We start from the raw sequence: 12,154 nt of genomic DNA, 5'->3' as shown, positions 1-12,154 counted from the left end.
AGAAGTGATACCACCCTCAGTGTCAAGACCTGACTGAATTATTCAGAATAGGCAAACTGTACTCCAAGCTTTGTCAATAAATTTGTTAAACTAGAACTAAACCTATAACGTGGCAAACGAGGGAGTGGTGTGTTCAGTGGGCAGCGAGAGAAGGGCAAATAACATCTTCAGTAAGCGATATGTGCCTCCTCTTCTGTATGATAATGACAAACACAGTTCCTTTATTTTTCTCCGGACGACCTGGGACCAACAAGTCACTCCAGCAATAGTTACTATTACAGTCCTTTGATATTTTTAACAGGTTTATTTGTGGACGGCACATAACAGCGACATAAATTAAAATTGTACTTTTTATGAATTAGTTATGGTGTCATTAACACAGGGACGGCGAGTTGTACGGGGCCGAGCAAAGACTATATACTCGTCTTTGGGGGCGAGTTTGCATTGGGACGATTTCACCTGAAAGCCTAAGGGCCTAGACCATAGTGAGCAGGTAAATCAAGCAAATAAGAGAGTAGATTTTATAAGAAACACGTTCACATATCCGGGCGGTCTTCAAAAGAAAGGAGCCTCTCCGTTTGGAGTACAGTACTGTATAGTACTGCTCTCCCATCTGGTAGAGAATGTTGATTAGTTGATTGAAAACATCCAGAGGGCCACCAGCTGGTGCCTGTAATCCGGCACCTCAGGTACCGCGAGAGAAGAATGCCTGCAGTTGTCTACCGTTTGCTATAGACTGGTAAGGGATGGCTTAATATAAGTTTATAAGCACCTTAGAGGACATTACACAGTCGTGTGTTCATATCCCACTCGAGGTCACAGCCTCAGGTTGAAGAACTTACAAGTTCAGAAAATTGTCACGGCAAACTTAAAGGAGTAAGTTGCTAACTCTTGGAATTACCTGCCATCGTTGTGACTGCACCGAGTGTGAGCTCATTAAAGACCACTTGGCCAACGCTGGAGCAGGTCATATCCATTCTGTTCTGGGGCCAGAGCATGCCCACTTCTTACACAAGTGCCAAACAGACATTACCGACCCCTCGAATCGAATAAAGGCTAGTGACAGGGGGAAGGAAGTTCAGTGGAAGTTTAAAGGGAGGATGGAAGGGAATTTTAGCGAGAGAAAAAGGTGTCGTGGTTTAACACAGCTTGCGTGTGGGCGATGAGGCAGTGTCGTGATTGGTGGAGGGAGCTACACCACAGTTGTACCTCTTCACCACTGAGCGGTAAAGTCGCTCTGAGGGGGTCGACCCCCTCAGAGCGACTTTACCGCTCAGTGGTGAAGAGGATATAAAGGGTAAAGGTGGAGCAGACGGCTAACACCAGGTGGGTGCTCTTTGGATAATCGTAAGTAATGAAAACAATACGATAATTCACAAAACCTTTTATTTTAAGATTTGTAGGAATATTACCAACACGGACATTAAGCTAAAATGCTTCTGATCCGCCCACACAGAACTTAATAGTGACCTAACCAAAGAAACCTACCTAACTCCCTAGACCCCCACCCCCCCCACACACATACTAAACAGAAAGAACTTACGGTACTCTGATCTAATATCACCTAAAGCAACTTTCTTGAAGCAGTATGGTGTAATTTAACGTTTTCTGTGGACGTGAGAGTTGAATAGTTTTTTCTTACTATCATCCAATGAACATATGTGGAAAATTAACGTAATTAAACGACTCCTGATGTTAGCCGTCTGCTCCACTATTACCAATTATTATAAATAACCTATTATATACAGTAGCTACTTGCATGAAAAGGAAAAGTAATCAGAGATGTGACCGATCGCCCAAGCTGCTAACAAGGTGATCAGTGGCCAAGAGGATAAAACCTAAAAACCATAATTACGTTTATGGACAGCATTGTTTTAATATTTGTTATAAATTTTTTTATAGGTATCTCTATGTACTATAACTTCTACATGTTATATAGTTATTAGTGAAGTCAGTATTATAATTGCAGTTACTTTATAGGGATTATAACGGTCGCAGGATTATATTCCCTAATTATATGCAGTTAAGCGAACTTCTCTAACATGAATAAAGTGACGTCAGCACTGTTCGATTGCTTTAGTAAAATTTTAACTTTTTCTTTTGCAAATCTAGGTGAACACATTTAAATTTTTTTTATTCTTGATAAAGAAATTAATGCGGATAAGAAATTTTTTTATTAGGCAGATAATAAATATCGTAATAATGTGTGACAAATTATTCCCACTATAAACTGGGAGATTTTGCTATTAACAAACAGCTTCTATACTTACCATCTTGCTTTGATATAATAATCAATGCATTAGTACTACATATTTAGTATTTTATTTGAGGCGAATTACTCCAAATATTATTTTTAGTAAGTTAAGTCAGTGGTTAAGGGATCAGAACGCGTGGTAGCAGACGACAGCAGGGGGTGACAGACTCCGGATACTCGACAACAACTCAATGTGTGGGTGACCCTCCAGACGCTGTGGTACTGACTCTCACCTCTACTCTAACTATCAGGTCAGGAAACACCACTTAATAGATAATTAACGTTAATATTGACACTAAGGAGGTTTATTCTACGTAAAAATATTTGTGTGTATATATGTGTGTGTGTTTCGTGTGGGGAGATAATTACCTGTTGTCTTGTAACTTACTATCAGTTGGTAAGTCATAAAGTGAGACTATTGTTATGCCTTCAACAGTAGATGTGATACTGAGTCCAAACAACCCAAGAAAGACCTTAAAAGATTATTTCCACTGCCTTATGGAATTACTGTACTGTAAACATATTTCAGAATAATGATAAATATTGACATTGTTACACCTGAAGTTTTCATCCTACCATAGTAAATAAATTATAAAAAAATTGGTTAACTATTTACCTGAGTTCTGTGGCTAGATTAGGTTAATTTGGTTAGGTTAGGTTACATTAGGTTAGGTTAGGGATGACTGAAACTAAAATTTTACCACATTATCAGTCACTAGTATTCCTGAGCAGAGCTGTCTAACTCCTAATGACTGTATGTTTAAATTTTTATCTAGATCACTTGAAGAATCTCCACCCCAGCTTATTTCACCTAAAGATTAACCGCCTTAACACTGTATCAGGGAAGTAATGAACTGTTAAGTGTGAAAACTGTACAAGGGAGCTGCAGTATGTATTATCACTGTATTTATGAGAATTAAAATACTAAATTAATATCTTCATTGTACTGTACTTGTTTCTCTCCAATCAACATAAGTTTTGTTTATTTTTATGTTTATAACTAAATACTGCAGTGTTGATTGATTGTACAGTTTAAACATATGTAAATATTATGAGGTGTTAACAAATCAAGTTTCAATAATCTGGACCATGTTATTATTATTACAGTAGTGTAGCTTTTTTCATGTAAGGAATTTTGTGGTTTGTTTGGGGTTTTGGACCTAACCACAACAAAGTGTCTTCTAGGTTTATATATTCATAGATTTTCAAAATAACATAATATTGTGACATTAAGAGGAGCACAAATATATCTAAATAAAGTGCAGTTTTGCATATATATTTATTATCAATTGCATAACATGAAAAAAATTGATTTGGAAATTGCACCAGACTGGTGCCTGCACTTTGGCACTTCAGCTACTTTGAGAGATTAAAGCGCTTGAAATTGCCTAACTTATACTACAGACGGGCAAGGGGGGACCTAATTGAGATGTAGAAACATCTTAAAGGGCACTACTAAGTCGATTGTCCTTACCTAGAGCTGGGTGATGCTCACCCCACAAGGGGACACAGCTCAAGGTTGAAAAAGCCACAAAGTCCAGAAAACTGCGAGGGGTAACTTTTTTGAAGAGAGAGTTGTGAACTCTTGGAACAATCTGCCAGAAAGTGTTGTGACGGCACCGAGTGTGAGCTCTTTCAAGACAAGACTTGGCCAACACGGGAGCAGGTTCAGGTACATTCAGGAGCCGGTGCATGCCCAGTACTTGCCAACAGTGCGTAACAGAGACGTGACCGATCGCCCAAGCATCTAACGAGTCGATCAGTGGTGAAGAGGATAAAAGTAAAAGTAAGAATCATGTGTTAAATCTACATGCGGGTGAGACTGAAGAAATATGAATTTAAAACGTCAACTTATAAACTTTTATCTTGCTAATCCAGAATATGCATGCTAATCACGGCCTATAATATGAGATTCGTTAGTTGACTGGTTGGTTCATGTTTACAGCAATTTACCATAAGACATATACATAAAATGCAATTTTTTGTCCATTGTTAGTGGCACATACATTATCTGTGCCTGTCATAACTTTGACTGCCTGACTGTAAGGTTATCCTGAAAATCTTAATATATGTACATTAACAGCCTAAGGTTCACCTATTTTTTACAGTACAGGACTTGATTGTGTCAGGCATGCATGATAGTCATCTTAATTTAATTTTTTTGCTGTCATGAGTGTCACTAACTGATATCTTGTGACTCCTTAGAAAAAATACTCTGCAAACTTAGTAGTGTAGTGACTGTGCAGTGGGCAGAGTAACAGGTGTTGTAAATTAAGATTCTTGTCATATTAGTACTTCAGATTTTGTTCTTTGTTTTTCTGTAACTCTTACCCCTAGAATTTATCAGATATTGCCTGTATGGGGTTCATCTCCCAGACTACAATAACGTACAGTACTCAGTCCTCCACTAACTTGCTTTTTTAAATCAAATACTACACCTTAAAGGACAGAAGCCTATTGAAATACTATATATTGTCTTTTATCGTTGGTAAGATATCCAAAGTTTGAGTTCACGTTGCTGTCAGTCTATCCGGGTAAGTTGTGTTTCTTGCCGTGGGTCCAACAGGCTGTTTGATTGGAAGTACGTACAGTAGACCCTTGTCATTCGCGATTTTTACGATTCACGGTAAACAGATGGTGACTATAGTGGCTAGCTTGCAAGCCTTTTCCCACAGCACAGTATCTCGTGTTGTACCCTCAAAATTTTAGTGTTTATGTGTGAAATGGCCCCTGAAAGACTGCCTAGTGTCAGTGTTTGTGATGCTAGTGGAGTGAAATGTAAAAGGCAGAAGTCAGTGATGACCCTAACAAAGAAAGTTTTATTATTAGATAAGTTAAAAGAGGGGATGAGTGGTGCCATGGCTGGTCGGTTGTTTGGTACAGGTATACAGTAGTGCACTAAGGTAGTAGAAGTTGCTATTCGCGTTTTTGCCAATTAGCGCCATTTCTTTGAACCTATCCCTCGCGAATGGCAAGGGTCTACTGTTTGTATGGTAGGCATTCAGAGCCATGAGTGCTGGGTCGACCACGAACACGAGTAACTTAGGCAATTTAATCAAGTTACGTTTTGAGAGTTCCAAATAGATTATCCTAACTTAATCCAAATAAATTATCCTGACCTAACCCAAATTATCCTGACCTAACTCAAATTATCCTGACCTAACTCAAATTATCCTAGCCTAACTCAAATAAATTAACCTAATCCAAATATATTCACATAATCCACATAACCTACCATAAGAAACTTATATAAATAACCCAGACATCTCGTCTTAACCCATATGGCAGAGTATTGATCACCCACTTGAAGAATCTCCACCCTAGTTTATTTCACCTCAAGTTTAACACTATTGGGGGAGGGGGGGAAGGAGAGGTTAGGTTAGGCTAGTGTTATGGTGGTTTAATTTTTAGGTGAAATAAGCTGGGGTGGATACTCTTCAGGTGATCTCAGTACTGTACTATCATAGACTTACTTGCAGATGGTAAAAAAAAAAAATATGTTGAACTAACAATGTGTTAAGAGAGAGAGGCGATTCCCTTTGTCACTGGGGAAGTTATTGATTTCAGAAGTTATTGTCGTTTGGTGAACATTTATTGTAGGAATGGCATCAGCGATTGTATAGATATTTTTCTTATTTCTAGTCAAATTATTATGAGGAAGAGTTATTGATTGCTTAGAATAAAAATAAATAAATACTCAGGTACTTTTTATTGATTTTTAGTTATTTGCGTGACTGCTGCTGTGATGTTTATGGTACTGTACTGTACCTAGTGTATTGTAGATTTTAGCATATATCACTGTGCAGCACATGACTGTACCATATAGTACTGTACAGGTATGGTTAATGTGATGTGTAGTATTGACTATATATTTCCTGAGTTAATGTTGTGTTGCTTGTTTTACTTTTTCCTGTAACACTTGTATGAAAAACTGAATTAAAGTTTTAACAGTGAGAGGGAAAACCTGTGAGTAGTGAGCAGAAGGGAGAGTGATGTGATGTACTGTGTACTGTACCAAGTGTAATACACATGTATACTGTATGTAGAACAGTCTCTCTCTCTCTCTCTCTCTCTCTCTCTCTCTCCATTTTTGTATCATTCAGAAAAAACCTGGTTCAGATATTCAAGGTCCCTCTACTAATTATACATTATGTGATATACCTGTACTGTATATTTATCCCACTACCTTACCTTTCTTAAAAATATGCAGTCAGTGGCAGTGTTTATGATACTGTAGTATGAATTAATTAAAAGTTTAATGCCCTCTGTGAATGTTTGGTGTTTGGTGATTTACATTGTAAGAGATTTAAAAATGTGGCATTAGGCAACTGCAGCAGGTAACAGGTGTGTCAGTGTGTAAACTGTATAACTGTATGAACAGGTGTCGTTGGTGCCACAAGCTCTCATATGATCAATTTGCTGTATCTGGGTAAAGTATATGTTGAGGATAAGTCATTAGTTCTGTGTGTCATACTTGCTTTGATGTTTTTTTAATGAAATATCCTCACACAACTACTACCACCCCTGTAGGTACATCTGTATAATGTGTGTGTGTGTCTGGTAGTGTAGGGTGTGAAGTAGTGATCAGGAAGGCATACCTCACTCAGTCCGTGGTGACGTCACGGCGCTCATCACATGTTCACTGGGTTAATTGTTTGCTTACACTACTGACCTTGTGGCTCAGTGGTGACGGTACAGTGATCTCCCTCCTAGGGGTACTGTACCATATGTCTGTAGAGCCAAGAGATATTGTGTTGGTAATATTTGTGATAGAGCAGAGCGCACCCGCCTGAGGGAACCTTCCTGATGACTTACAAGTGTGAGCTTCCATATTAAAGAAAGTTACTCCTGTAATACTCTACTCTGTTACACTTCATGTGCACTGTAAGCAGAGATTGAAGGAGCAGTATTCTACTGTATATACTGTACTTTTTTGTTAATTTTCAATTTCTGTACCACAAGTTATTTTGGTTTAAGATACATGTTTCTTCATCACTGTAAAATACTGTACAAATTACTCAGAGGAACTTTTATTTATTGCTGTACAGTATTAAATTTTTGTATGATCTCCATAGCAGACACCAGAAAAGATGAATAAAATCAATTACTGGATCCTCAGATACCTGGGCATGGCATCAGTGTGGTAAAAGTAAGTAAAAAGTTAATTAACTATTATTTGGCACAAAAAATGAAACACAAGGAACATGAATAGTCCACAGTTGACTGCCGCCATCCCTACAGCTATAGTAGCTGCCATTTGTGGGTTAAGAATGCTCGTTTAAATTCATTCCTGATAAAGAACTCTCCATAAATGAAACCGTATGCTTGAAAGTACACATTGACCATGCTTCTCGATATTTTTCAATTAAGGTTTCCATAGAATGTGTGAGTGATTCATAGGGTGGGCAGAGCAGTACAGTGCCTACTTCATTTAAGTGATTCTCCACACACTAGGTCTGGAGATAAGGAACTGATAGCAGTGATTCCTCTTCATTGTTAGATAATCCACAAAAGAACTCGACTCTGGGTTTTTTGAGAATAGAACAAACTTGTCCAAATATGTAGCAGGGCAGTCAGTCAAGACCAATTTTCTGTGGTGTGGATAGTGAACTTTATACCTATACTATAGACTTTTATTGTAGTGGACAGTGTGGAAAGAGGCATTGGTAGAGGAGGTATTGTCAAGAGTGTGATGTTTTAATAAAGAAGATGGTTTGCACTGTTGGTGTGAACATTGGTTATGCCACAGACTAGGTTGTACGGATTATCAGTGCATAGCAGCTCGGTTGTGCCCGGACTAGGGTCGGGCAAGTTAATCTGTCCGGCACTTACCCGGCGGAAAAGCTAAAGTTTTGAGAGGTAAATACAGTACCTAGGGAATTTGTCAGATGCTGCATGACCCCACCTTCCTGTATATTTTTAACCAGGGAGGTCTGTCAGTGGACCACTTATCATCAGTATACAGTACAGTACTACCAGGATTACCGTAGTTACCTATATTAGGTGCAGGTACTGGTAATTTATCTCTGCATTAAGCTGCCAGCCTGCCTTTTATCAGTCAGTGTCTAGTTATAAACATTTTAAAGGAACTACTAAGGTGAGAGGCTGTAGACTGTTTATGTTACACTTAATGTGCACAGTAAGAAAAGAGGAGTTGACTAAGAGAGGATGTGAGAGTGAGATAAGTTATAGTAATGTACGTACAGTATTTGAAGGTGCTGAATATATTTAGTAAGCTTTCAGTGTCCATATTTATTAATATTTAATAAATTTGCCATTTTTTTGCCAAGTCTTTATTTTTTATAACTTGGTTCATGTATGGGTTAGAACACTTTATATTACATGTAGTTGTTTTTGTTTACAGTAGAATCGTGTTTATGTTTATTAAATCTTCCTCTCTGTAATATTTTAAGAAGGGTCGTCTACAGAGGTTATTCTCATCACCTGTAGAGTAGTGTGCATTTGTCTTTGTTACTGCATCAGTTAGTGTGTGTGAGAGAGAAGCTTCTTATGATGTAAGTTGTACAGTATTTTTGGTTTATCATGTCACTATAATGTTTTCTTCAATATGGAATTTCATTTTCAGATATGGCGACAGATGAACAGACACTGGACATGGTGCAGATAACAAGTAAAGCTGTGGATGGCATAGGAGATGGAAATTTCTGTGACTTTGACAGGACAGACCCTCACTTGTTTGCAAACTTTGATAAAATAGATAACAGACATGTGGAAGATGGTCACACTAAGTTAGATCAGTGTGAGCTAATTAAGGGAATAGAATTTGGAGGCATGTTAAAGGGAGTGTGTGTTGATGGCACTGAGTTGGCAGCAAATGATATAGAAAAATGTTTTGGAGATTATGAAAAAAGTGTGAAGAGCAGCTACAAACTCAGTGTACTTGAAGACACACAGGAGTACAGTGAAATTAAGATAGAACAAATTAACTGCTATCAGGAATTTAAAGAAAATGGTAATGTGGAATTTGACAGCTACACGACGGATGTGGCCAAAGTCTGTAGTGATATCGACACAGAGTCTACCAAAAACTGCTGTGTGGGAGACAGTGCGGTGTGTGATGACGAGTTGGACTCAGACGGTCGACCAACAGGTGAACGATGGCCGCCACTCGGTGCTCCTAATGATGACGAAGATAACCAGTCCCTCTACTCTTACACAGAGCTTAGTTGGTGAGTTCTTCCATATTTAGGTGTGATATTTTCCTTATCTCTTATCTAGTTTAATAGTCTATATCTTATCTAATTTCCTTTGGTAGTGAGAAATGACCTCAGAGATAAGAACCTGATGAAAAAGGCTACAAGAGATGTGGTGAGGTTGATGTTCCTACTGACAAGGGAATTTCAGTTGTGGTCACCTCTGGACATTTCATCCGTGATCACTGGATGTCTTGGCCATATGGAATTTTATTCAATTTTTTTTTTAATTATCAGTTTTGTATACAGTACGGTACAGCTGATAGTCAGAGGGGAAAGGGTAGAGCAAGTCAGTTCCTTTAATGCTAAGTTGCCTTTTTGTACTTTACATGGGATTTTTTTACACAAGGTTCAGTAAATAGATGTATGCTGCCCCTGTTTAGACTGATTAAGGTGTACTGTATTTTCTGGTTTTTAAAATGTTCGGTTCTCTCAGTGTTGATGTTCTGATGTTAAAAAATCAGGAAGATATAAGTGTGATGTGTAGCTACTGTACTGTATTGGGCATTGTTTCCCCCCACAGGCAGAGAGGACACTATGGGAGACAGTATAGTAGTGGGGGGGAGGAGGAGCGCCTGCAGCAGTTGGAAGAAGAACAAGAGCAGCTCAATAATTCTCTCATGGCTCTTACTTCACATTTTGCACAGGTGTGACCATAATCGCTTTCATGCAGTGTGATGCAGTAAGCAAGCTTTTTTTTCCTCAGCCCTGTATAGTGAATTAATGTTATGGTTTAAGTAAATATAGAGGCTCTCCACCATTTAGGAGACCATAGATATAAATTTTAGTCAGGTAGTCTGTTTTTGATGGCTTCCAAAGTATAGTAGTTTGTTAATAGTTTGAAATCTTAACATAAGTAGTAACAGAGACATTACCAGTATCTGCAGAAACCTTAGTTGGTTGTTAGCCAGGATCTTTACACACATGGATAAAATTAGTTAAATAAATGTGGATGAATAGGTCACCCACCAGGTACAGTTAACACTACCTACTGACTGTGTGCAACAAATACCAACACTTTAAAGAAGCTGAAGGTTTATAAGAGTTTAAATTATTCTAGTGTAATTAGTTTGTTTCTGGATGGTCACAAGATGCTTCCATCCTTCTTTGTCTCTACACACAGGTCATGTGATATTTAGGTTAGTGTAAAGCTTGGTGAAGTTTTTAATGAGGGTTTTCATGAAAGTATAATATGAATACAGTAATATAAGTTTAGGCTTTAATTGATAGTAGATGAGCATAATTAGTAAAATTATTTAATATCACTCTTAAATAGTATTAGAATATATATAGTTTGTTGTGTTCTTCAGGATGGATGTTCATTAAATAATTGGACTTCCACAGGTTCAGTTCCGGCTGAAACAAATTGTAGACGCATCACCTGAGGAGAAAGAGATTTTACTGAGACAGCTGGAGGAGTTTGCTAACAGAGGTATCCCTGATGTGCGGGACGTGGCCGTAGGAAGGAAGTCTACAGTCAGTGAACATGTGAGTTGGTATTGGCGTGTTTTATATAGCCACCTGTACAGTGATAAGTTAGAAGAAGGAAGGAATGGATGTGCAATGTCTTTATGCTGATGTCATAAAAGCATTCATATGGTCTTGGAACACTGCACCAGGTCCTTGTAAACATCAACCCAAACACTCCATAGAGATTTTGTAAAGATAAGAAAGATAGGAAACCCTGTTCAGAGCTTAGAGGGCAGCTTGGTATTGAGGGTATTGGTGAAGTTTTTCATAGAGGTGGGTAGGATGAGATGTTTCGGGCATGTGGAGAGAATGGAGGCGACTAATAGAACAAAGACATGCATGGGTATGAATGTGGAGGGGAGGAGAGCTATGGGGAGACCAAGAATAACCTGGAGAAAGGTTGTGAGACATGACCTCAGAGATAAGAACCTAATGAGAGAGACGGCAAGAGACCACACAGCATAGAGAACTGCCCTGATGAGAGAGACGGCAAGAGACCACACAGCATAGAGAACTGCCCTGATGAGAGAGGCGGCAAGAGACCACACAGCATAGAGAACTGCCCTGATGAGAGAGACGGCAAGAGACCACACAGCATAGAGAACTGCCATGATGAGAGAGACGGCAAGAGACCACACTGCATAGAGAACTGCCCTAATGAGAGAGACGGCAAGAGACCACACAGCATAGAGAACTGCCATCACTTAATAACACAAGAGTGAAAAGGACAGAAAACGCTGATAGTAGTGATGATGATTGATGCATTTACTAAGTTCCACTGAAATATGACTGGAGACTTTAGACATAAGACAAGGGTTAACTAAATTAGCGGAAAGATAATGTATAGATTAATTATTGTAGCTTGTATTTAATTAGTATATTCAGTAATTTTGTTGAGTTTTTTGAGCGTTTGATCTGTTTGCTGCCTGTAGCTAGTGAATATCTTGTAAAAAAAAAAGAAAGTTGTGTTGATGATTTGTAAGTTCAAGAAGGGTAAAAAAAAAAGACCAATTCTGTACAGTTCAAAATTTATTATAGAACGTAGGACCATTACTTATTTGTTGATGGAGCACAGGGACATTGAACATAAATGCTAAAGCTTAAAAAATGGTCCTTTACTTATGAACATTCAACTTTGAACTTTGAGAGATACGAAAAAACAAGTCCATATGTCCAATTGACTCTTTGAGCCATGTGTTATAAGTACAGATGCTAT

General features: G+C 38.3%; 1 protein-coding gene across 4 annotated transcripts in view; it reads left to right on the top strand.

Annotated features, from left to right (window-relative positions):
* Positions 1–1,240: 1,240 nt before the first annotated feature.
* The window catches only part of LOC121879974 (RUN domain-containing protein 1-like), a 28,385-nt gene continuing 17,471 nt past the window's right edge, over positions 1,241–12,154 (top strand). Inside the window, exons 1-5 of one of the 4 annotated variants that reach the window (XM_042386850.1) lie at positions 2,358–2,505; positions 7,374–7,403; positions 8,841–9,444; positions 9,992–10,115; positions 10,813–10,956. In XM_042386850.1, coding sequence (XP_042242784.1) covers positions 8,843–9,444; positions 9,992–10,115; positions 10,813–10,956 — 870 coding nt within the window. In that variant the 5' untranslated portion in view covers positions 2,358–2,505; positions 7,374–7,403; positions 8,841–8,842. Of the gene's footprint in view, positions 1,348–2,356; positions 2,506–7,373; positions 7,404–8,840; positions 9,445–9,991; positions 10,116–10,812; positions 10,957–12,154 lie in introns of those variants that run through there. The other 3 variants (XM_042386851.1, XM_042386853.1, XM_042386849.1) reach the window with 3 other exon arrangements.

The sequence above is a fragment of the Homarus americanus genome, unplaced genomic scaffold (assembly GCF_018991925.1).
Source record: "Homarus americanus isolate GMGI-L3 unplaced genomic scaffold, GMGI_Hamer_2.0 scaffold29478, whole genome shotgun sequence".
Taxonomy (NCBI): Eukaryota; Metazoa; Arthropoda; class Malacostraca; order Decapoda; family Nephropidae; genus Homarus; species Homarus americanus.
The sequence above is the reverse complement of the archived record's forward strand: the minus strand, read 5'-3'. Positions and strand labels throughout refer to the sequence as shown.